The following is a 27,512-nucleotide window of genomic DNA, read 5'->3' as shown; positions in this document are numbered from 1 at the left end:
AATGAAGGGCAGCATGCACTTGAAACTTTTTATTTCGAAAAAATAAATGCAGAAATGAAACTCTCCAGTGAAGGGATGATTATGTGTCAGGATCAGCTAAGAATCTTGCATCTGAAATATCTTCCCTAATGGCTGGTTAGAGGAGCCTCATGGTGATGGAGAGGAATGAAGAGGGGCTGGGAAAGCTGGCAGGGAGGTGCATACAACCCCCGCATGTAGGCACAAAAGATCAAATCAAACCAGCTGTGCCCCAGGATGCAGAGGGAAAGAATGAAGAACTGAAAACAATGAGAGAAAAAATGAGAGACACGAAGGGCAGAGGCAGAGGATCCAATGTCATTTAACATCAATTTTGGAGAGAAGAATACAGACAGCAAACAAACAAAACCTTATAAAATACTGGGAGAAATGCGATAGGAGATGAAAGAGGGCTCTGCTCTAAAAGCTGTGAAAGAACATATAGTAATGTAGGTAAACTCAAAAAGAAGGAAACCATATCTAGACACATGCAGGGGGATTTTAAATTTCATATATATGTAAACATATAAAGACTTTCTACAGGAAACCTTCGACAAAAGGAGTGCAGACTACCTCCGCCACCATCAATGGGGCCAGCATTAGACTCTGCCCACATGGCACAAGAACCGGAAAGTGATATGAAGTAACGCTGATGGAGCTCTGAAGGAAAAGCTCTGGGCTTAAGACCTCTGTCCCCTCTCAGACTGATTTCATGGGTACGATGCACAAATATTTTAAATATGATACAGAGGCGCCACAGACAAATGAAAACAAACCTTGAAAAGAACTGTGCCAGAACAAATAACAAAACATGTTCAATCAGGGGCGCCTGGGTGGCTCAGTGAGTCGGGCGTCTGACTTCGGCCCAGGTCATGATCTCACGGTTCGTGAGTTCAAGCCCCACGTCAGGCTCTGTGCTGACAACTCAAGAGCCTGGAGCCTGCTTCGGATTCTGTGTCTCCCTCTCTCTCTGCCCTTCCCCCATTAACGCTCCGTCTCTCAATAATGAATGAACGTTAAAAAAAAATGAAAAGAAAATGTTAAATCAATAAACACGTGATGGGGATTAAGGCGTGCCCTTGTTGTGAGGAGCACCGGGTGATGTATTGGAGTGTTGGATCACTATACTGCACACCTGAAACTAATATTACACTGTATACTAACACTGGAATTCAACTTAAAACTTTTAAAAATGCAAAAACTGCACTATAAAAAGGGCTGAGGATACCACCAGAACCAGTAAAATATATAGACATAAGAGTACATGGTTGTTTTAAGTATGACTGTAAAATTGTTTGCCCATTTTTGCTCTTTCCAAGAATTGATCCTTATTGCTTAAAAACTGAAAAGAAAAAAGAGTATTGTAACGAATCACAAGTTCAATTAATATAAGTGGGTATGTTGGATTAGGGAAAAAAGAAAAGCATTTATTGTTTCAAGTTTCACAAAAAAGCCAGATTAATGCTCTATGACTTTGATAGTTACATAAATGTAGTTTTAGAAGCACACTGGAAAACTTAAGAATAACCATTAGAGAAACTAGAAGCCTTCCTTTTAAACTAGGGATCATCAACAAACAAAATGCTCTGGAAAAGAAGAATGAAGGAAGGTCCCTTCCCTTCCCCACCACCATCATTAAAAAAGAAAAAAAGAAGGCAAAAACTTAGGGCACAAAACAAGTTGGAATATACACAATTTATATAATAATTATAACAATGACCGCAAATAGGTCAAACTCTGTTATCAACAGGAAAAGACTCTTAGTTAGGATTTTACTTTTAAGACAGTTATATGCTTTTTGCAAAAAGCGTATCTAAATAAAATGACATGAAAGGCTAAAAATAAAGAACAGGCAAATATTTTCTCAAAATAAAAAAAATTCTCTTTGGCACTATTAATATAAGACAATGCGGGGGTCAGGGAAAAATACAGATAAAGAGTCATTTCTAACTAATACAGAATCCATAACACAAAGAGGCAATAGTCATAAAGCCTTTGCACTAAATAATATCTGGTTAATGTATCTGAGAAATTTTTAACAAAAGGAGAAACTATTTGATCTTTTATTGAAAAAACAAGTAGCAATAAATTGTATATCCTGTCTGATTTTACTCATGGAAAACGTGTATGTGTATGTGTACACACACACACACGCGCGCGCGCACACATACACACACACACACACACACATATACATACATACACACACATACGAAAAAGCCTGAAAAATGAAACACATTTAAGGCATATAAGCTTGTAGTGGGAATATGAGTGGTTTTTATTTATTCTTGAATGCTTCTGTATATTATCCAAAATTTTACTATTGACTGTGGATTAATTCTGTAATGAAATGGTATCCATTCAAAAATAACTTACATGGTATTATCTCTAAGAGAATGGATTTTTTCTGCATCTATTTTTACTTTGATTTTGTTTTTAAGGTGACTTAAAATTACCAGACATTATCATTTTGTCCTCCCATTAATTGCCATAAAGTGATCTCACAGAGAAATAAACTAAAGTCACATCTACTTTCCTCATAGTAAAGATACAGTTACTACAACCTTGGAAACTCATGGAATTGGAAACTTTATACTTGATAAAATCCACAGAGTATGTCAAAGAATATAGTATCTTTGGAAATAAATGTCTCAGTTGCTATAAATCTAAGCATTCCATATGCAATCCTCTTCCTTAAAGGAAGGAAAAAATCAGAATTCTTACATAATTTTTTCCCAATGAGTAAAATCAGACATATACATTAACCTTCAATAATTCCAAGTAATGGACAGAAGTGATTTAAAGACCCACGGCTGATCTTTCATTACTTTATCAATGCTTTTACTAAACTGGGTAATCAATCATGTCATTTTGAGAATTAAAAGTATTATCTAAAGTCAGATACTCTTTTTCTTTTTACTTATTAAAGTAAAAACACATCTACAAGTTTGTTTTTAAACTTCTACCCAGTTCAATTTCACCATGTGGTTACATAAAGTCAAAGAAAATGACAGGCCAAGTGACAAAGGAGTCAGATAAAGGGAACACATGTCACAAAGGCACTGTCTTGGGAAGATAAAGTTTTAACTGTAGACGACAATAAATAAGAAGTACTGTGCATATGAAATTAAAACCATGCCTTTGAGAATTTTTTAAACATAGTATTCCAATCAGCCATTATAAATTCATAAAATTTACAGAGCCAAGCTAAATAAAAAGTCATTTTACACAATCTTTTATTTTCTATGTATACCAAGAAGAAGGTGCAATTATGATAAGGTGGAACAACAAAGAGTTAGAAATAAAGTTATATACTATTAGCTAAATTATTATTTGGGGAGTAAACCAAGTTTTAAAAATACATTAGAGAAAAATGGCAGATTGGAAAATTGAATTTATCCTTTCTCCTTGATGATAAGTCCCTCCTCTCGTTACTAAATAAAACAATGAGAAGGTATAAATGCATAAACACAAAGCATAAGAGAAAAAATGATAGCACGTAAGTCAACACATTTTTTGAAGCTGGAAAATGGATCAGGTGAGAGCCAAGAGTCCGCAGGGAGAGGATGGCATAAAAGCACCTAGGAAATGTTTGGAAGCATCATGTCTGTTGGAAGGAACTTACTCAGAAGAGGAGGCTCACTGCTGGTGATGGTCTCCTCGACCTTGGCTCTGTCCCTGCCTGACCAGTGGATGGAGCTCACCAGCTGGCAGGCCCCAAGCATGCATACAAAGCTGTGTACCAGCTTTCTGGTGCCTCGCTCTCAAGAGTGAACACACAGGACTACTGGGATTAGGGAAATGTCATTCACGTAACAGAAAGAGGCCAACCAACCCCACCAAAACCCAAGTCAAAACACAAGTGCCGGGGCATCTGGGTGACTCAAGTCGGTTAAGCCTCCAACTCTTGATTTCCCTCAGGTTATGATCCCAGGGTCGTGGGTCGAGCCCCAGTCGGGCTCTGCACTGAGTGTGGAGCCTACTTAAGATTCTCCCCGCCCCCCCTCTGCCCCTCCTCCTGCTCACACTCGCTCATGCATGCACATTCTCTCTAAAACAAAAAACAAGTACCTGAAAAAAAAAAAGATGCAGGGGGCAAGAAAACAATAGTCTCATATACTGTCAGAGAGTAAAGAAAGGACACAACGTCCATCAAACAAGAACAGGATGCAATCAGGGCACCTGGGTAGCTCAATGGGTTAAGCATCCAACTCTTGATTTAGGCTCAGGTCATGATCTCACAGTTCGTGAGATGAAGTCCCAAGTTCGGTTCTGCACTGACAGTGTGAAGCCTGCTTGGAATTCTCTCTCTCTCTCTCTCTGCCCCTCCTCTGCTTGTTCGCTCTCCCTGTCTCTCTCTTCCTCAAAATAAATAAACTTAAAAATATTTTTAAAAAAGAACAGGACGCAATTAAAAACGAATCAGAAAATAAGGATGCACTCTGAGAAACGGGAAAAAAGTCATAGTGCATTTAAAAACTTTAATCAAAGAATTGCAAGTCAAAGTTGAGATATTCCATAGAAAAGAACAAAAGAAAGGGGATTTTAAGCTGGAGAACATCCAAGCACTCGTGCAGGAAAGCAAGCAGAGCACACAGAAAAGAGGGTATCACTCCAGAAGTATCATAGAAACATTTCCTAGAAACAAAAGAAATGAGTTTGCAGACTGAACCTCTGAACGAAAACTTAGTTCAGAACACCAGGGATACAGAGAAGTTTCTGAAAATGTCCAGGGCATGAGATTCGTGCAAAGGGCAGGATGAAGGAAGAGGGTGACCAATCCTTTCCTGATGTGAAATTTGAATGACAGCTGACTTCTGGTAAATGGACGGAAAATGGAGCAATGCCTTCGATGTTCTGAAGAAAAAGGTTTCCAACTGGAATTCTATCCACAAGTAAACAACTATGGTTAAGGAGAGATAACAGATATTTTATATATCTATCTATCTATATCTATATCTATATCTATATCTATATCTATATCTATATCTATATCTATATCTATATCTATATCTATCTGTTCTATAAATATCTAAATATCTGTTCTATAAATATCTGTTCTATAGATCTATTCTATATATATCTGTTATATATATATATGTGTGTGTATATATATATATATATATATATATATATATATATATATAAAACCCAACTACCTCCCACAAATCCTACCCCAAAAAGCTAGGAGAAAATAAACCAGGGAAAAGACTTGAAAGCCAGGAAAGAAAGTATGTGACAGAAAGAGCAAGGAAGCAAAGGGAATTCCAGGAGGCAGGTGAGCCCCAGGAACGTGGCTGTGTGGGTCACTCAGAAGGGCCGGGACAGAAGGTAGGGAAGGTGGCCAGTGTGGGGACGCGAGGGGTGGACCACCCGAGGGGCCCCACTGCAGCTGAGAGGAGCGCCAGAGGGGGAGGGCCCTAGCAGAGTCAGAGCATGCGCCGCAGGCTGCCAGGGCTCAGAGGCTAGAGGCAGGGGTTTGTGTGCAGAGGCCGCACTGCCCTGCAACCAGGGACCGTTGGCTCAAAACCCACCCACGAGACAGGACAGCACGGGAAATGCTACCCTTGAAGAGGAAGACCTACTTCTAAGAATGGCAGGAGATAGGTCTGTGAGATCCAGATCCAGTAGTTCCACAAGCCCCAATTAAAAGAGTGATCAAAGATTTGAAACAAACATTTTAATGTTTAGTTATTTTGAGAGAAAAAGACAGAGAGAAAGAATCCCGAGGCTCTGTGCTGCTAGCGCAGAGCCCGTCGCACGGCTCACTCATAAATTGTGAGATCAGGAGGTCACCACCTGAGCCGAAATGAAGAGTCGGGCGCTTAACCGACTGAGCCACCCAGGCGCCCCAAAAGGGTGATCAGAGATTTAAAACAAGCCAGTACCTACGCAGTCAGAGCAATGGTACATGAAGCCCAGGAGCGTGCCCCTGGGCCCTTTCTTAGGGCACCCTGGTTCTCAGATCCTTCTCCTCCAGGCCCCACCTCAGGTCCCTGGCAGACAGAAAGCACCACCACGCCCCTCCTCTATAAAAGTGGGGGTGTAAGGTCCAGACTTGGTAGAGAATAGGGGCGGGGATCAGCTGTCGGGCGCCTGGACACAAGCAGGGCCGGTCCCCCTCAGTAAGGTACTGAACAGAACTCTGTAAGTGGAATGATGGAGTGGCCTGCCTCGTTTTTAGGTCTCAAAGTGCCTTCTCAGTGTGGGGAATACTTTCCTGTACCTCCTCCTTCTAACAGCCGGGTATAATTTGCCTCTGAGCATAGGTACAGCGATATCCTAAAAGTTTGTATCCTTAGTGTTCTCATTACGCAAAATCCAGATTTTCTGATATTCAGGTTTGGGTTGTCCTTTGACCCTATGATTTGCTTCTGATTTGTGATTTTTTTTCTTTTTTTTTTTTTTTTGCATGTCTTCTGAGTTGACTGGAGTTTTTCTCAACAGCGTCTTTTACTGCATTTGATCAGAGAATGGGTCTGAACTGTTTTGCTTTTCAGAATTTATTGTTTGTGGCCTAATAGTTGAGTTTTTAAAAGTGCTTTTAAGTAGTTTATTCTGCTTTCAGTTTGATATATATCTTTCAGTCAATCTTCTTCCTTTTCAAAATCGTGTTATTCAGATTCTGTAGATTTGTATTACTGTTTGGCTAAGTAATCTATCGTAGTCTGAAATGGAGGAGTTCAAGTCTCCTATCATACTGTTTCTCCTTATATTTCCTGTAGTTCTTCTTTCAATAGTATGATTCTGTACCAGACCGTGAATAAAGGCTTCTGCCTGCTTTAACCTCATTGCGAATTCAACCTCTTTTTTTGCAGAGCCCCCCATTTACAGATTAGAAAACTGAGGTGGAGAACAGTACTGTCATTTGCTCTAAAGTTCATACTAAGTGGTAGGTCTGGAAGTCCAACTCAGGCTTGCCTGAAGCCTTAAACATAAATACACACCACATACACACCCCACATACACACCACACACATAATACACCACACACATATGCACACAACATACCACACATACATGCACACCCTTAGCACACCCCCGCATACACATACACACACATATACACCACATATATATATATACACACACCACACATACACATATACCCTAGCACACTTCCCACAAACACACACACACACACCCAGATACCACACACACCCCACACCACACACTGTACCACACACACATACCCACTGCACCCACCCCCCCAACACACACACACCACACATACATATGCACATACCATATAAACACACATTCACACACATACCACACATTAATACATTCCTGGTACACATGTGCGCGCACGCACACACACACACACACACACACACACACACACACTACTGGCAAAACGATTCTAGATAAATCTTGAATAGAGGCGTTGTGCCATAAGTTTCCATGAAAATCACCAAAAACATCTTAGATTTTACCAGACACCCTCACTTCTGAGCAGCAGATGCCCCTTTTCTAGTATGTTCTTTACGGTGTGACATGAGCAGTGTATGTCCTGGACCCACACAGGAACATCAGGGCCAGAGGTCCTTACATTGTAACAATACCCGGCTCTTTGTATAAAGAATATAATTATTAGCTCCTAAATAAACTACTTTTGTACATTTTACGACCCAGAGGTAGACCAGTCTTCCCAAGTCTACATTCTACTCATTTAGAAAAAAAACAACTGCCTGTCGAATCCTGGACCCTGGCTTAAAGTAAGTTTACATCTTGTAGTCCCAATATTGTAATCTTTAAATATTTCTATGGTAACAAACACACCTACTTCATTTTATTCACTATGTAAATTCATTCAAATCACATGTAAATTGTGTGATAATTGTGTGCCCAGTCTCATTTTCACACTGATAAGAACTGATGCAATTTCTCTCAAAGAATGGTTTATGCAGATTTTACATGAACTCCAAACAGCTTTGAATATTACTGTTAATATTAACCCCTTGACTATTTTAATGAAAACTAAAGTAAACCTGTCTGAAATCCATCTACAAAGGACACCAAGAGGCCCACCTGATCTCTTAAAGTGCTGTATTGTTTTCAGTGTCTTCGGTGATGTCCTGATGTCACGGCTCTCCTTGTCAGTTGCACGAAACAAGACGCTGACAACTTCTTTTAAGAACATTGTTTACTTCCTTTCAAAACACTGAAACTTCAGTATCAGAATCAGAACTTCTGACATAAAATGGTAAAAACAAGATTCACTCCTTGCAAGCACTTTGCTGCCTGGGAGTACCTTCGAGAAGAGCAGCTGAAATCGCTGTCTTCCATAACACGGCTCTCCACTTGCAAGCATTCCCCAAGGCTTTGGAAGCAGAAGTCAATTGAGCTGTTGCATACAGGCCTTAGTGAAGCTGGAGGGGTTTCTAGTTGTATGATTTTCTTCTTTTTTTAAATGTAAAAATATTTGCCTAAAACTCTTCTGGACTAGAGACTGTAGAAAGCATTTTGTAGAATGGTGACTACTTGGTAAAGGTATGTATGTTTATGACAAGAGGAAAAATGATTTCATTTTAGAGCATGTAAGCCTAACTTACATGCTTCAGGAAACTCAAGCTAAAGATGAGTATAACAGCACATTTAGAGTCCTGGGAGAATGCAGCATTTTAAAATTCTCATCTCCTGCTTACCATCTCATTGACATATAAGAAGCAAAATGTACAATGACAACTTTGGGGTATGTTATGGCAAATTCCCAGCAGGTGAAGTTAGGTGTGTGTGTGTATGTAATATTCTCAACAAATACCACCAAAGATACATACTGAAGAGGGATATTCTTCATCTTGTAGAACTATGTAAAATTAAGACTACAATAATTGAAATACAGGAAGATAAACCCCAGAGAATATGATTTATCAAAACAGCTCTTGCCCAACTAGTTCAAGAGAATTGAAGCAAATTAAGTCATACTTATAGTTATGTCAGTACATTGACTAACTTAGTCAAAGATATTTAGAATGGGATGACCTATAGATATTTGAAAATAAGAGTTGGTGTTTTAAAAATAAATCAATGTATTAACTGAAAATGGATGTAGTCAGTCAATGAGTGACTCTAGCATCTCAAAACTAAACTTGATAAAGACAAGACCTGTCACTGAAAATGATCTTTCTATCTGCTCTTTTCATAAATAAGTCAGGATTTATTTAGTTGATAGTGTAAATGCCTTGTAAGTTCTAAATGCAAGTTCAAGAATCATCCAGTTGTCTAATTTTTGTCTTTTCCATTCTAGAGAGAAACTCATCACAGGTACTCATTGTTTGTTATTTTCCTTTTATGAGATAATGGAATCATTAAGCTTTTGAAGACTTTCACTTACAGGAGTCCTGGCACTATCACAACAAGGTCTATCGTAGGAGAAGAGCCAAGACCCAATCATGTAGGTGTTTCCCTGAACAGCCCTGTGAATCGTAAGCTCTCAAGAAAGAATGCCTTGTGCCTTCTAGTTCCCTAAAAAATGCCCCATTCTTCGACCACATATGTGCAGTATTTCATTTTTCTCCTAAGGTTCATAGAATGCCTTTCTTTAAACTCTACTTCCATATTCTTTTAGTTTCTTCAAAAGTTCTGAGGCCAAGCTTTAAAAGCTACTTGGTGGATGGAGGAAATCATGTCGTACATTGTCAATATTATTCATAATTAGACACTAAAAACAACAGCAACAGTTGGACCTCTTTGTGTCATTCTGAATGAGAAAACTTCTGGGAAGTTGCTGGAACAAAGTGGAGCACATCCACTGTGACTTTGTTCACAGTGTTTTCAGGATCCATCCAACAGGGAGAGGCAAGAGAGGCACACATGGGAACAGCGTGGGAGGCAAGTCAGCTGTGATGAAGTAGAAGAAGAGACCTTGGCTGAGGTACACAGCAATCTTAAGGAGCTGTCCAGGGTGGTATTTGTTATTTCAGCCCCAGTGACTCAGGAGGGTACACTCCAGAAAGAATCAAGGGACAGACCAACTGCAATGTTATGGTCTCGCTGACTTTCAGGATAATGACTCAAGTTTTGAAGGAAGCACTAAGTGACCAGTTATTTCATCAGGAAATACCTTCCATTCAAAAATCTACTATGAGAAAGCAGAACATGGTAAGCTCTCTCAGGCCCATTCCACGGAACTTCCTGTGCCGTCCAGTAAGGGCACATGTGGCTATGTGTGACTGAGGAACTAAAGTTTTAATTTTGTCTTATTTTAGTTAATTTTAATTTAAACAGACACATATGACTAGTGACTAACCATATTGGAGTTTGCAGCTCTAGATTTAAACAAACAAACAAATAAACAGCAAGCACACAAGAAAAGCCTGAGGAAGATTCTTCATAGCCATATACCCCTGGGGATGTCTGAAAAGTGCCTCTCTCTGCCCCAACAGGGTCCTCACACACTAGAGAGCCCTCTCCCAATGATGCAACTGCCCCCCTTCCCTCCCGTATGTCCTTTACTCTCTTTTCTTCCTTCCCCCACACAATACAACAAGGTCTCCTGTTGAACTCCAGCAGGTTCAACTCTACTCTCCTGGTCCGCAAGTCCTACACCTTTGTCCACATACCCAAGATGTTTGCGTGTCTTTATGTCTTTTTTACGGATACTATGTGATACACTTTTAAGTGTTAATATTGTACTTACACACATAATATGTTCATTTAGACTATTTGGGAGTATTTACCATTATTTATTATAGAAATATTTGCTTTGATTAATTTAGAACTGTTTTCAGCACTTGTTTCCAGGATTGCAACCACCTGATAAAGCCAGGACTTCCATTTGGATCTCTTTTATTCAAACAAATATTTTTTTTTTTTGCTTCACGCATTATATAACGTATTCCTTTCTCTTTATACTTTTCTATGATATTTGTTTTATTTACTTGTGTATTTGAGCAAACTTTTTTTAGTTGACATATTCTGTAACTAGATCACCAATATGAATAATTCATCCATGCATTATTTTACTAACTGATGGAAACAGAAAAAGCAGTACGGACTTCTACGGATTTATCTGTACTTACTTTTCTTTACATGCATATTCTCCATATACTATTATGAAATATTAAAAACATGGGTATATGCTACAGTATAACTTCACACTCATTATTTTATATTCTATCACAGAATCATCTCATCTCCAAAGTATTAAGACATAGAGAAAAAAATAGGGGAAGGATAAAAACAAAAGGGGAAAAGGGCAAGAGGTTCCGGAAGTGCTCTAGAAGACAGCAGGACTCAGTACTTATGTGGAGCAAATTCAGGCCTGGGGTGGGACACAGAATGGTGAGCATATCTGATGGAATGGGCACTGGCTTAGAAAAGTGTCAGCAGAGGCTGGGGGAAGTGATGTGGCTCTGGGCAAGGCCTCAGGGGTCCAACAAGTCTCCAAGAAGGGCAGAGGTGGGCGGGCAGCAGGTAATGTCAAGGAGGGACTTTAGGAACACAGAGAAGGGAGTATAATGGGAGGGCATCTGGCTCTAAGAGAGTCATTTATGATGCTACCTACAGCTGCTAATCTGCATAATGTTCCAATTCAGCCTTGAAATAATTTAAACAAGAAAAAATTTTACCTGTGATGTCCTGAATACCGTGGACCACGGATATGGCCTATTCCTCGGCACCCTGGAGTAGGACAAACAGCTTGACCTGGAAGGATTTTCACATCATTTGCTCCTTCAGGAAGTAAAAGAACATACCTTGAAAACACCCTCAGTAAAGAACTAAAAAGACTAAGATATGTAAATGATATTCATTGAGACTTTGCAAATTAAACACAAACCATCACTAAAACACTTACTGGATACCTGTGAGATTTTATAACATGATTTAGCAGAAAATATCAGTGCTGTAATAGATAACACTAATGCAACTAATATCTGAGGCAGACCAAAACATAAAGGCACTGAAATATTTTAAAAATATGAGAACATTCGCTCATTTCTTTCAGAGGGTAACACTGGTAAAGGCAATATAACCATGAGCTAAGATAAGAGTGTGAAAGGGTGAGGTCTGGTTTGTGGTTCCCTTGAAACTCCCACTCAACCACAGCAAGGGGCTCCCCCAAATGATGGACAGAAACTCAGCTAATAAATGAGGCACACCAAAGAGAGCAAACAGGGCCCCACCCATGCTTACTCAAGTAGCTGTCAAAGCTAGCTGAAAAAAAGAACCCATACTACACTATGCTAACACTATGCTAATACTAATACTATGTTTGGTATACTATAGGCCAGAGATAAATTCTGTCAAGCCCAAGAGGCAATCTCTCTCTAAAGACTATCAGGAATTAAACCCTCTTTCTCTGATCTGTGATTCTCCTCAGGCTGCTCTCCCTCCAGAGAAAACCCTCTGGATCTTGTCATCACCCAAAATGACACTGCTTCCAAAAGCACTGAGCCAACAGCCCATCTGATGACAAAATCGCATCCTCCCAGATTGCTCGCTCAGGTAGCCCAGCTGCTGCTGCTGCTGCTTCAGCCAACATCAGGGGAGTTTCCAGGCCACGAATTCCCTTCTCTCCCATCTTCAGCCTCTCCCATCACAACTCCCTTCCCTTGTCTTAGATTGTGCCAACCAGTATTTACCCTCTGTTGCAAATAACTTAAACCCCCTGCCTCGCTGACCTTTTGTGACAAGTGGCTGTGAAAAGAAAACAAAGAGCCAACCCTGGGTCAGTGGTACTATCCTGCTGGTCTGTGTTTTGCATGATTAAGTTCTGGAAAAAATTACAGAGCATTGCAGATTCACCATTACCCAAACTACTGTCTCCAATGTCACCCTAGCCCCTCCCCACTCTCCCAAGCCTCTGTTAACCCCCACCCTTTGGCAGGCTGAGCTTGCCTGCCCTCCACTGAGAAAGCAGGAGCTTCTCCTCAGCATACAGCATTCCCCTCCTTCCTTGCCATCATGGCGCAGGGAGCACTCTCTCCTCTCCAGGGTAAGTCTCTCACCGGTTATGTTTGGGTCTTATCTACCTCATCCTCCAGGGTCTTTAGGCTATCATTCACTCTAATCACTCCTGAACTACCAGATCCTTTGTACCAGTATTTAAACAAACTCCAGTTTCTCCTCTATACAAAGAAACAAACAAAGGCAAAACAAAACAGAAAAGAAAAGTGTAAAACTCTACTGGGACCCCACATTCCCCTTCAGGAGCTGTTTTTACTCTTTTCCCCTTCCTAGACAAACTTCTCAAAGAAGTGACTTCTGTTTCCTCACATCTCACTTCTTAAACAAGATCCATCTTCTGAGGTCACTAATGAGCTCTCCGCATTAAGCCCCACATGCGCTGCTGAGTAGGTATCACACTCCCTGCCTTGGACTATTAATCACTCGCCCTTCTTGAGTTGTTATTGTCCACAAGCTTTGGTGACATCACACCCTGACTGCATATGGGCATCCTCTCATTATATCCTTTGCCAGATCTCCCTGCTCTAGTTAACCTTAAAATGTCAGAGAACCTCACGATATGTTCCTGGGCCATCCACTTCTATAGCCTCATTTACCAACTATACGCCATAGATGCTCACTGGCTATATACAAGCTCACGGGATATATACAACAAATGTTACAGGCTGTTACAATAAATATTTATACCTCAAGTACATTTTCATTAAGTTTACTGAGCAACAAGCAAGTCTTTCCTAGATACTTATTTTGCTCTCAAAATTTTGCAAAAACACCTTGAGGGATAAACAGAAGTAAGAGTTGCCCTATCCAAGGGTAGCTTTATGGAAATAACCTTAAAAAAGAAACAATTTTTAAACAAACGCAAGGAATCTATGTTTAAAAACTGTAAACAAGTCTCTAATTAAGAAGTATGTTTGTGTCAGTCAGTAAATTTTAAAAGTCTGTAAAAAAGAAACACAGACTATAGGTAGACTTTTCTCCAAACTTCGCTTCACAATACATTTCCAAGGCCACCATCACAAAGTCCTGAAATATTAAACCTATAAACAAACAAATGCTCTCCATCAGTCAGCCCAGGTGTTGCTCTGTGTGGACAACATTCTGATAAACTGTCAGTGAAGACTCCTCAGTATTTTTTTCAGGACTATCATTTGATTAGACTAAGACTTAGAGTGATCTTTTACATCTTTATCAATGCATATTTATCTCCAGAGCCCTGATGGGGGTCACATTTCTCTCCTTGTTACATATTTAAGGAGGGGTATCACCTTAATTATCATGAGAAGAGTTATTACATTAAGAACCACAGCAAGGGTCAAAACAAAGAAGGAGTCAAGAAGAACATGCAATAAAAATGCATGGGATCTAAAAATTTCCTTGGTACATTTTGTATGATGAGGTTTAATGGGTTGACTCAACGGTGAATTAGACAGCCATCTGTTGGGGAAAAGAAACCTGTAAATTCAACAATTTTTCATATTATCGCCTCTAGGATAAGGGAACCCGTGATAAAATTAATATGTTTTTCCCTAGAAAATAATTTCATTTTCACCAAGAATATCTTCCTTGTAACTTGGATATTTAGAGAATTAGGTCTCAAGAAGAAAATGTTCTCAACTTGAAATCATTTTTTTCAGAGAGACCATTCTGAACATTTTACCATTTCTTGCCTTCTTTTTGCCACTTTAACTGAAATTAATTTCCTAGTGTATCTGTTGATCTCCTGTCTCCCTTCACTAGAGTGAGGACATTGACCGTATCTAATGTGTCTACCACTGTATCCCCAGAACCCACTACAACAGCGACTGGCACACAATAGATACCGAATAAGTATGCTTTACAAATGAGGAAGGATCATAAAGACAACGGTTAACACCCACTAAACATTATTTGGTATATACTGACCACAATGCTGTGGGCTAGTCTCTGTAATAAATAAGAATAAATTAATGCAGAGCTTAGTGTGTCTAAAATCAATCTCTAGATTTCTATTCCTGAATACTATGAGCTACTATAAAGCAGCATGAATAAGTCCTAATTTATTCCAAGTCTTCTATGAAAATTTTACTCAGGCAGGAGTAAATCTAATGGCAGAGATCCTCTTGCAAAGACAAAACGAAATGGAAAATATCCTCGTAGACTGTAAATTATCTGAGTAGGGAACTGTGTCACACTCACATGATACAGGAAGTAAAATGTCCTTGCGGAGCCCATTCACATGGAACTACGTGGTTGCCATAAACAGACACTGTAATTTCCCACCCAACATCCATCCCCTTCTTTCTTGCCGACTGAACCCTGATTTGGTTCAGGATGGCAACGTGCCCAGCTAGACAGGTTGGCTTTCCCAGCCTCTCACATCCAGATGTGGTCATCTGACACTGTCTAGGACGGTCAGACCTAAGGGAAAGGCAACATAAGGATGTCTATAAATGTTTTTCTTTCCAAGCAGAAGGGTAAAGCTGATGCCAGTGATGCTTTGCTCCCTCAAGTTCTCCTTCTTTGACCTTCGTGGGACACAGAGGTAGGAACTGATGAGGTGACAAGCACAAAGGCAAAAGCAAAAGCTAAAGAAAGCAGAGAACAAAGGAAGACAAACCTGGACCCGGGACGTGCCTGGGTGGACCCACCACATCAGAGTCTGTCACGCAGGACAAATAACCCTCTCTTGGATTAAACCATTGTAAACAGACTTTTGTGTTACCTGCAGCTGAAAAGTCCACACGATGAAACGGCAATTTTATTTTGTTTTTGCTTTTGTGAAATTAAGTAATTTTTCTAAAACAAAAACTAGAATTGCATGTGGGCATTAGACCTATTTGTCATGTAAAGAAGATATAAGATTTCAAGGGAAAAATCAATAAACTAAAGATTGCACCCATCTCTAGAAAATGAGAAGGGGAACTGTCCTTTATTTCAAAATGGCCCAAACTGGTGACCCTGAGTGATGTGAGTGAAAACATCACAGGGAGGTTCATTATCCCACTCCATGTGGGTTAGAGGCTGAGCTCATCGCCCTCTTTCTGAGTAGGAAGCCGTTCCCTCTCCAAATTGTTATTTTATCTGGTGTAGAGCTGACCGGGAGCAGAATGACAATTCTGACGCTGATGATCCGTTCCTTTAAGTGCACATGTGAGCTCCAAGCTGGTGTTGGCCCGCATCAGAACACGAGGATCGAGCAGCAGCGTTCCTAGCCTCATTTCAACACTAATTACCCACCGCTGAAAAAGTTTTCCGTTCAACCTGATTCATTTAACAAGTGTTTCATAGACAGATGACTTTAGCATGGGGTAGTAATATCCACTAGAGGACACACAGAAAAGTGGGAGAGATGTAAATGTCACTAATAACAGACAAGTTAAGATACCTTATTTCTTCTTATTTTCCTAGTATTATTTTTTAAGTTATTTTTTTGAGTAGCCACTGAGGGTTATTCACACATTTAAAGAGATACTGAGTGCCTGTTATGTGCTAGACAGGATTTGGGTACCAAGGACACGGCAGCAGACCAAAGGGAGAGACCTGTCCCCCTGGAGCCCTGGTGCTTGTGCCAAAGAATAAACACTCAAATGAGAAACACGATGGACCGTCACACAGTGATGGTGCTAGCAAGTCATGAACAGTGATGGGGCAGAAGTGGGGATGCTCCTAAGGCCGGCAGTCTGGAAAGAAGTCCCGACACGTGAGCAGGACCCTACGTGGAGTAAGGGCACAACGCAACCTGGGGCAACAGCAGAGAGGCCAGTGTGGTGGGAGCCACACAAAGGAAAGGGGGCAAGAGATGAGGTCCCATGGGCCAAAGTGACATTCTAGGTTAGGCGGGGGCACTGGAGAGCAGAGAGGGCTGATGAATGAGTGAGAACACACTCACTGGGCCCGTTCTTTGAGAAGTGCTCAAGAAGAGGGCCTGGGGCAGGCTGTGCCCTGTGGCTGGGACTAGAGGTATTGGTGCAGCCAAGGCATCTACACCTGGTGCTCAAGGCCACGGACTAGGTGAGATCCCACGGTGAGTTAGTGTCATTGCAGGACAAGAGGCCTGAGGACTGAGCTCTGGGAAACACTGCTCAAGGAGACTAAAAGGGCAGGAGGAAGGAGCTGTGAAGGTGCAGCCGGGCAGAGACAAGCATGCTCCACAGAGAAGGACGCACAGCCAGCGCGCCAGAAAGCGAGTCAGCGGCTGTGACCACGGTGCCATGAAAAGGGGACCTGGCTCCCCAGCTGCAGGTGTGCAGCATGGGGCTATGGGGACCGGAATGGAGACCATTTTCAGGAGCCGGGCACCAACAACCTGACTCAAGGTCAAAGGAGAGTGGAGGAGAAAAAGACGAAAGTGATAGTTTAAACAGCTTTTTTGAGGAGTTTCAATATAAAAGGCAGTATAAAAGTGGGTTCGCGGTCAAAAACGTATTTCTCTTCTAATTTTTGAGTCATGATGAGGATGTTCCAGGAGAGAGAAATCTGACAGTGTAGGGAGAGAGGGTGAAACTGGTGGGAGAGACCCTTGAGTGGGCACACCATGTGCGCAGCGGCTGCCCCAGGCTCAGGAAACGGGGAGCCCAGGCAAGCGCCTGCACAGAGGAAGGGTGTGCCAGTGGCCACAGGAGAAGGATGGCCAAGTTCTCCACCCACCGCTCTAGTTTTCTCAGTAAAACCGGCCTCGAGAGCATCAGCAGAGATTAAGAATGGAGCAGGCAGAATTAAATCTGGACTTTAAAAGAAATAAATAAAGGAAACTATTCAAATATGCACACATTCCCATTTAAAACAATTAAGATTTCACTATCTTTATTTTGGATGGAAAACTTTTAGGTTAGGATCCTGGGTTTTTTTGCCCCACCCTGCCCCCAGGAAATTTATATTGTAGTTTGTTAAGATTTAATGTAATAATTACTGTTGAGTGCTAGAGAATGCAAATAATAAGCATACCTTTCAAACTGAAATTATAGACTAATCATCCTTATTCTTCATCTCCTAATGAAATTAAGGACCATAAATATCCACTGTGCTATAATAATGCGTTTCTCAAACAGAAGAAGAAAATAATGTAACCACACACCATGGTTGCTTGTACTAGGTTGCAGACTGTCAGATTTCATGATACGTAAGTAAAATAGAACAATAATTTTGTGATAAGAAAATGCAACAAAAGAGTAAGAAAAGGTTCCTACAAAAGTGGCTGTTTTGCCTAACCTGATGATCAAGAAAAACCCTTAAAATACAGCAATGGCAATATCCACAGAGGAAGGCAAACTAACCATCCACCTGATGCAGGACAAGAACAGAAATGTGCCAGAGTCCCAGGGACCAGTGGCTGCAATAATGATACTTATTCCACCAGGGGGAGGAAAACAACCACGCACAGGTGAGACAGACAGGAGTAGCCGCAATGGACGACCTTCTGAAAGCCCTTTCATAGATCCCACAGTTTCTCAGGGAGCAGTTATGGTAAAAAGTGGAACATGTTCTATTGGGCTCTGCTCAGTATTCAAAAGGAGACAGCAGAACAGTGGGCAAAGATTTTCTTTGCAAATATAAAATGCATTATCACATTTTGAGCTTTAAGTAAGAGACAGGTTAATGGTGGGTGACTGGTTGATAACACAAGGATCCCAGAAAAACTAGATCTCATGTTTCAGTATGGGCACAGGATCAGGGAGACCTGGTGTTTGCTGTAACATGAGATGGTCCCATCCGACATATGTGCATGAAATATTTTAGATCTGGTATGTGCTGACATAAGCCCCCAGCAGGACTGGGGACAAGCAGTGAGGAAAGTGTGAATGGTGTTGACTGACACATGGCTGTAATGATGAGTCATGATGAGGATGGCTGACATGACAGAGCAAAGGGGGAAACAGATTTGAGATAGCTCTCATTCAGATATGTCACCCCAGCATTTTAAAGTAAAAAAATCCGTGCCATCAATTTGTACCCAACTATTTAAATACACAAAACTAGGCTCTTCATATTACTGAATAGCATAGGCCTTCATAAAATGCCAACCTGTTTTGTAACCCAGTTTTTAACCTTTCAAAAAATCTGGAAAACACTCTTGATTTGTGGAAGGGAAAAACTGGGAGAGCTCCTCATAGATAACACAGAAGCACAGAATTTTAAGAGTAGAAAAAATTTTAGGCATTACTGGCACACAAAAAAACATCTGGCTTGCAGGTAACTAAACTAAATTGAATTAAACTGATAACCTTATGGGGGGGTAGAGAGGGAAATATGGTGTCTAACAGCAAGTAAGACAAAACCACTTCCCTAGACTGTCCTGTTTCATTGTTTTCATTACTTTTAAAAAAGAAATAAAAATAGATGCACTTGTCTTCTAAATCTTAACTTTGCACGAATTCTCTCAAAGCTATTATAAAAACTAAAACTACTTTCTTTTGTCCTGAATCTCCCCTGGTTTGTCTTTTATATGAAATCAGCTTTTTAAAAAAATGACTAGTTTGGTACTTGCTTTATGTAAATGAATTACTCCCACCTATTAGACATGAAATGCTGGAACCCCTCCCCGCTTCTCCTCCTCCCTCTCTACTTTACCTCCTGCAACATGATACTAAATAGAATCCAAAAGGGTGGTAACTATGCCTTCCTTATTCCTAGGACTTTTCTTATTCATGTGAAGGGAGAAAAGAAGTGTCAAAAACTGTATATCGTGATTTGTTTTTGAGCTTTCCAATCCTTGAGCTGCCTTCTCCCCTTTTACCAAGAGGAAAAAATATTGAGAAGAATTAAACATACTCTGTAACTCCAGATTCCAAAGTGGGGTGACGACAGCCTCGTTCCAATAACCTGCACCTTACATTGAAAGCAGAACTTTGGCATTCATAATCACTCCTCAAATTAGCCTTGACCTAGCTCGGCCACGTTAAGAACTTCCATTACCCATAAGCTTTTAACTGCTCTTAATAAAAAATGTTGAGAGTTCTTTGGAAAGCGTGTTTATATGTATATAATTAACAGGTACACTTCTCCCTGTGGCTTCTGCCCTAAACCTAATTCTACAATGAATGACATTCCCATACTGAGTAACTTGTGTACGGTCTTGGCAGGATTGCCACGTTTCTAGTGGGAAGGAAATTCTCAATGCTGATGGCTATAGTAGATGCCTGGATGAAATGGAAGGAGGAGCTCACCTTCCCTCCAAGACCTGTGCACTAGTTTATCCACCAGTGGCTTTGAACTAGTTTGGATTATAGGCTTGAGGGAGAAGGATGAGCACTTACTGCGTGTCAGTGCTTCCCAGAGGGAGCTCCGTGCAATAGGCTACATCTCCTGTGTGCTGCCTGAACAAAACAGCAAATAACAACGTCCACTTTCATCATAGAAATAAAAATCCTCCATTCAGAGAAGGTCAGAAAGCTCCCATTATACGGCCCCACCATGAAATGCTAATTGGCTATGACTGCAAGTGTCCATGGTACCTGCCTCTTCAGTGCACTCCAAAGCAGCAGGACAGGAATATACCAGGTTCCACAAGTTCTGGTATATGGACCATAGATGATGGACACAGCAGGATAAGGAAAGCTTGGGAGTCGTGAGGAGAGAGGTCCCATTAATGGCATTCGAAGCTGGAAAGGACTCAGAGATATTGGGATATATAAAGTTCCAGGTCCCACAGAATCTGAATTCCAGGGGTAAGCTTTTGAATCTTATTTAGGTGTTCCCCATTGGGTTGGGAACCCCTGACCTAGACCATTCTTATATTTGCAAATTAGGAAATGACGGTCTGGGAGGTCAAATCACTTGTGCCGGATCATAAATCATATTATGCCAGTTAGGACAAGAACTCAAGCTTCTTAACTTGCATACCTGTGCTCTATTCACTCTGCTATGCTAATAGGCAACTGCTATATTCAAAACTTGTACAGGTTTATATATGTGAACTTTTAAAATCAACTACTCCTAGCTTAAAGAGACAGTTAGGGTAGCCATGCACATGTTAGTCAAATATCTGAAGTAAACAGAATGAAGTCTGGGTGATCCCACCATGCTACTCAGCAACGGCCGTGGGAACGAGCATGCACAGGGAATCAAAGACCATCACTCCACCGGTCCTCATGTGCTCCTCACAGTGGGAGCACTTTCCTGAGCTGGCAGTGGTCCAGGTATTTTTAAAGGCTGTTTGGTCTTCATACAGCATGACCCTGAACTCATGCCAATCATTTTGCCTTATGCTCAGTACATGCCAACTGTCTAGTTCAGAGATGCACTGTGCTGGGCTTAGTGAGACCCACTTCTCAGTAATTGTGACTAACTACACTGTTTGCCTTACTTGCTGAATTTAGAAGCTAACCCTAGAATCAAATGTGAGACTCCACTGTAGTGCTGAGTTTTCCCTGACTGCCTGGCATTGTATAAGATTTGTTTGGAGGTGTTACATAAAAAGAGTCGGCTCCTAATGACTTCCATTACAAAACAGATCCACTGATATGAAGAAGAGACTGATGACTTCAAAGAAAATGATGGAGGATGTTCTTGTCATTGTTAAGAAAACCCACAAACTCCACATTAAAGAATATAAACTTCCACAGCCATTTCTTTTACTCTCTTCTGCAATTCCTTAGGACATAAAGGCTTTAATGTTCAGAAAAATAGTCAAGTAGAGCAGCAATAAAAAGAGTGTAGCAGTATTCAAGGAGAATAATGTCTTGAAAGGAGAGAGGGTCAGTAACCCAGAAGCAAAGTGATACACTCTCAGCAGCCGTGTCCTCACCCTTATTGGCTTTCAACCATTTGGTGATTATAGAAATAACATTCCACATAGAAAATTTCTGTGAAGGAATGATGCAAGAAAAATTAGAAGCATTCTAAAGAATGCTCTAGGGCAGGTGAAATGTAGCAGAAGACAGGCCAGTGGTCATGTCAAATATGATAGGGATAGGCTACTGGCCAGTCAAAGCGGCTCTGACTTTGTGTCTGCAGCTCCTACAATGAGGGGCTCCTATGCACGTCAATCCTTCCATGAGCGGGTCATGCAAGGAAAGATCCAGGGTCAGCACTTCTGGATGCACTAGTGTAAAGAGTTGTGAGCCCAAAGATCCGTGGAGGGTATTCTGACATCTCTTATAATTACAGTATTCGTATGCATTTAGGGAAAATGTATTTCTTTGCAACGAAAAAATATTCTGATTTTTACTCTCTGGTTTGAATGAGTACCAAAGCATATATGAAAAGTAAAATATAAGCTAAAGGCTCTTAGTTTCCAAATATGTTATGGAATTTTCAGTTCTTTAAGTCTGTCATTTGCATTATGCACTGAAGTTTAGCTTTGTGTACATTTCCACTTTGTGATTCTTGGTTGCTTGGAATGCAGAGTGAAATGAAAAAACAAACCAGAATCTCTATGCAGCTTCTTTCATACTGCAAAAATATATTGTTTATTTTACATTTAAAAATATTTCATTCTATTTTAATTCCAATGGGTCATTTAAGGATATATCCAGTGGACAGATATATTTCAATCTTTCTTTCTTTTTAATGTTTATTTAATTTTGAAAGCGCGACAGAGCACAAGCAGGGGAGGTGCAGAGAGAGAGGGAGACACAGAATCCGAAGCAGGCTCCAGGCTCTGAGCTGTCAGCACAGAGCCCGACGCAGGGCTTGAACTCACAAATCCCGAAATCATGAGCCAAAGTAGGACGCTTAACCAACTGAGCCACCCAGGCGCCCCTTTTTTCAATCTTTCTAACACCATGAAAGACAAGTGAACAAAACATCTCCAAGATGCTAACACCACTAGGCTTGTCTGTAAAGCAACACCCGGAGTTGCCCTCACATACTCCCCATCCCCATTCTGATCCCCAAGTTTAAAAATGACCTTGGTGTGACTAGCATCTTGGGAGGCAGAATTCCACTCTTTTCACACTGAATCAGGTGCCTGTGGCAGCAGAGAGATCCTGTAACACCTCCTGTGTGACCTGCCCCGAGCCCCCCCAGGGTGCCTGTTCATGGGCCATCTCCCTTTCCCAGCTGCACCACCCACCGTGGTCACCAGTGCTAAACCATGTCCTACAGGACCTTCTGACTCTGGCACAGAGCTTAATACAGTCGAGAATGCCAAAAAAAAAAAATTCTTTGTTCAGTGACAACTCCAACACTACCCTCTAAGATGGTAAGCCCTTCCTCAAGCAATATTCTTAGGCAATCTGTTGATCACTCAAGGTTTCCATTGTCTGGACCTGTAGGGCAATGTAGAGGTAGGGCTGCAACAACTGCATCTCGTCCCTTTCCCTCTCCTTGGAGGACATTGAAGTCTTCTGGATAGGGTTAAAACTCTTGCTGAGAAATCCTGAAAGGTCTGCTGCCCAACACAGGGTCTCCACTGGACATCTATGTGTTGACATCCACAGATCTATGGCCAGATAGGACCCAAACACTGGGACAGGATGAGAATATGTTTTGCTTTATTGTCAAACCACCTGAGGTATGCCATGACTTTTAGAAGTTAGTATGCATTTGCATTAAGTGCCAGTAACTTGGAACAGAGCAGTGCCTTGATGAGATACAATCTCCCAGTGTCTGTAATAGGATAACTAAGACCACCCTGTCACATTTCATTTCAATAACTGTGAACAGTAGCAAATGAAGTCATTTAGCTATGATGAGAAAATAATCTGCAAAACTGTTCTGAGCTAGCATCAGACACCCAAACATCGAATTTTAGAACAAAGTAAATGAATTCTGCCCTCACACCTCCAGAAGGTAGAGCACACAGGATAAGCACTTCAACAAGGAACATTTAAAACAGATAATATCATTAAGACTGTAAGTACATTTTGAAATGTATTATTTTTCCTTGATAAGTCTATCATGTAAATCTGTAATTAGGGACTTCTAAAATAGCTAACTTTTTTTAAACACAATATGCTGTAATTGTCTATTAAGTCAATGAGTACTTAGGGACTCTTAAAACTGCTGATTACTTGCTTGCTGGATTTTGGAAGAACAAGTACTAAAGACTCCTTATAAAATTATCTTTAGAAAAGAAGGAAATTGAAAATGTGCTGTTACCTGGCTAAATTAATCTTTTTTTTTTTTTCCTCAGAATGACATCTATCCATCATCAGACTGATTATTCCAGATCAGGACTAGAACCACACTAAGTCTTATTTAATAATTTATGTGACTTTCCATCTCCAACAGAAAAAAAAAAAAAAACTTTTCTAGTTCCACAGGGTCCCAAATGTTCATCAAAGGGGCTTCATTAATCATTCAGTTCTTACTGCAGATTTCATTATTTTTTTCTCACTTACCAGGATAAACCACGTGCCAGGACATTTGGTATATTTACAAGTCATTCTGTTATATTTATACATCAGCTGAGTAATGAACCAAATGGGAAAATGAGCTATATTCCTTCTCGAGTTATGTTCTATTATGCTTGTTTATGCTTAACAGTTAAATAAATTAGCAATGTTCACAAGGTCTTTAATACAAATAATAATAAAGGTTATAGATACTATTACTACTGTTTGTAATACTATGCTATTAATGTGCAATTTAACTTCATAATAATGCTATGTTTAATTTATTTGGTAATCAAGCATCATAATTACTTCCAAATATAAATCAAACAGAAGCTAAAGAAAGAACAATGACAAAATTATTCAGACATGGAAGCCAGCTACGAAATCTTCTTTTTCTGCCTGTCAACTTCCTACTCGTGGAAGTTCTCTTTGTTAGCAGTGGGAGTGTTTCAGCCTATCTTTCTGCTACTAGGCCGGACTGGACTAATTCCACAGCTACTACTCAAGAATTCCCTCCATAAAGGTGGCAGGTGAGAGCCCAAGGTGGCCTCTAGAGATGCTTTGGCATAAGTGATTAACCAACTCTTAGAGAAATAAACAGATAAATAAGAAATACTGGCAGACACAACACTCTTCATCCTTCCACCTATAAGCTTACAGTGTCATGGGGACTACTGACAAAACACAAGGAAACAGATCCTTAAAATGACTGCATATTATGAAATGCACTATGGAGAAAAGGAAGTGGTGAAATGGAAGTGGTGGTTGTTCTTTAGGTTATGTGGCCAGGCAAGGCCTTTCTCAGAAGGGACCATTAGAGATGAATTCTAAAGAGTATGAAAGTGTCATCTATTAGAAGAGCAGATAGACCATTCTGGACAGAGACAAGAGCATATGCAAAGGTCCTGGGGTGTAAATAATTTGTGTTTAAGAAATTTAAAGAAATGGGGTGCCTGGGTGGCTAAGTTGGTTAAGCGTCCAACTTCAGCTTAGGTCATCTTCTCGCAGTTCGTGGGTTCAAGCCCCGCGTTTGGCTCTCTGCTGTCAGAGTACAACCCACTTCAGATCCTGTCCACCTGGCTCTGCCCCTCCCCTCCTTGTACACATGCATGCATGCTCTCTCTCTTTCTCAAAAATAAATAAATTTAAAAAAAGAAATCGAAAGAAAGGAGTGCATGGAGGAGACGAGAGGTGAAAGGAAGACTAAGTCAGAGGTGTGTGTACTCACATTCCTTCTTCTTGCATTTCCTCTTCTGTTCACATTCCCCCCTCATTAGACTAGCACTGGGGTGGGCATTTGTTTATGAATAGGGAGCTAGTCAGCTATTTGCTTCCTTTGGTACACTACGGGGTAGCTGCACATCTTTAGGAAAAGATCCCACATGGCAGAAGGTAATGACATAGCAGTGGCCAGTGGCCAAGTTAATGAGCCCAAGGCCATACCTCTGCTTTTCTTTTTCATGGACCAATCTAAGTTATTTATTTAAGCCATCTCCTGCCATAAGCAAAGGGATGGAAATTAGTATACTGTTCATCATTTGATACGAGTAAGGAAGGTGAGCTTAAGGTCCTATATACTTTTCTGGTCCATGTGCAGAGTCATGATCCACACGAGTGCTGTGGTCCCCAATGGGTAGCGGTCCAGGTTCTCTTTATGCATCTTCATAGCCAGTTGGAAGTGGATTCACATGACAGTTAGGAATAGAGTATGATTACCATCTCCCCAGGGAAAGGACGTGGACTTGATGAGGAGATAGGGGTAGGGATGAACTCTGGTTTTTCGTGCTCTGCATGATGTGATTTCAGGAAGACATTCAGCACGCACACTCCCACACTGGGGAGTGCTAGAAGGAGGTGAGGGCCTTCCACACATGAGGTGAGTCATCCTCACTGTGGGTGCCCCTTGACATGGACTGCCCCAGCTATGTGCCCGACTGCCCCAGCAGCCCAGGCACCTGGGGCAAAGCTGCCACTGCCATTTTCAACCTGGACCTTGATAAGCCCGAGGCCATACTTCTGTGTTGACACAACTTGTGTGGGACACAGAAGAGACCCAGAAGTTCTCCTATGCCTCAGTAAGGAGGCACAGGGTCTAGGTGAGCAAGAGCCTGGCCTCAAGACAAAGCCACATAAAGAGAGATTTGGGGGGGAGGGGGGTGCCTGGGTGTCTCAGTTGGTTAAGTGTCCCACTCGTGGTTTCAGCTCAGATTATGATCTCACAGTTTGTGAGTTTGAGCCCCACATCCGGCTCCACGTTGACAGTGTAGAGGCTGCTTGGGATTCTCTCTCCCTCTACCTCTGCCCCTCCCCTGCTCATGCTCTCTCTCAAAAATAAATAAATAAAAACTTAAAGAGAGAGAGAGAGAGAGAGAGAGAGAGATTTGGGGACTGGAGCAAACAGTTGGGATCACATGACTTGGGGAAGTCTCTTGAGGCACTAACCTGGCAAATTCCTCCCAGGTCCAATCAGGATTGCTCCTTATGGACAAGTAGGGCTCATCCTCTTCCCTGGACGCAGCTGCACACCCTGTGGGCTGTCGATTACCACCAATGATGTGCAGTTACTGCAGACCCTCCATATATGAGACTGCACTGCACGGCAGTGTAATCTAGTTTTACTTTTTGCCACCCTCTTCGAAGCCATCACGCTTCATGCAACACCGCTGATGCTGCAAAACAGAGGAGGTGCCCCTTTCTGGAAACCCAGACTCAGCAGCTCCACAGGCCCGTCCGAGGCTGGGGTGAACACCTTCCTGTCTAAGTGAGGGGGAGGGGGTGGGGAGACTGATACAATCATAAGGGAATATATTGTAGGGTTCAGGCAAGTCAGAAAGTGCATCGTGATCAGGACCAGACACCCACTTCTGTCTGGAACAGGTGCTGCAAACCACTGCATCCACACCTGCACGTGGTAGGCTGGGGCACGACGAGCAGTGAGTATTGTCAGGTTCGTGTCGTACAGTCACATCTCTGGTAACTCCTAAGGATAAAGCACTTTTCTGAGGTTTGCTTGGGCTTCCTGAGCATATGGATCAAATCCTCTCTTGCATCTACTTATTTTTATATCCACGCTGAGAGAGCAGCTCCGTTCCCCTCAAGTTTGTGGGCACAAATGGTGAAGCCAACTGTGTCCGACAGGATGGCACCAGCATCGAGGGTCCTCACCCTGGGGGGCTGAGTGGCCGGCCCTGTCACTCCACACTCCCACCAGCACTTGTCTCTGCATGGCGGTTGCCATTTCAGAAAAAAAAAAAAAAAAAAACAAACAACTTCATACGTACCCTGGCGAGAAAAGTCTATAGTTATCAGGTGGCACATCCAAAT

The 27,512-nt window shown here is 41.4% G+C and overlaps 1 protein-coding gene and 1 pseudogene across 5 annotated transcripts in view; both read right to left on the bottom strand.

Annotated features, from left to right (window-relative positions):
- The window catches only part of L3MBTL4 (L3MBTL histone methyl-lysine binding protein 4), a 447,733-nt gene that overhangs the window by 153,387 nt on the left and 266,834 nt on the right, over positions 1-27,512 (bottom strand). For all 5 annotated transcript variants that reach the window (XR_013551279.2, XM_078435404.2, XM_078435406.2 and 2 more), the window contains exon 14: positions 11,592-11,694. Coding sequence is in view for 4 of the 5 variants with exons in the window: in XM_078435404.2 (XP_078291530.1) it covers positions 11,592-11,694 (103 nt within the window). In the remaining variant the exon portion in view is untranslated. The remainder of the gene's footprint in view (positions 1-11,591; positions 11,695-27,512) is intronic.
- Positions 25,841-26,167, bottom strand: LOC144613951 (cytochrome c oxidase subunit 6A1, mitochondrial pseudogene; annotated as a pseudogene).

This window comes from Panthera onca, chromosome D3 (assembly GCF_046562875.1).
Source record: "Panthera onca isolate mPanOnc1 chromosome D3, mPanOnc1 haplotype 2, whole genome shotgun sequence".
Classification (NCBI taxonomy): Eukaryota; Metazoa; Chordata; class Mammalia; order Carnivora; family Felidae; genus Panthera; species Panthera onca.
The sequence above is the reverse complement of the archived record's forward strand: the minus strand, read 5'-3'. Positions and strand labels throughout refer to the sequence as shown.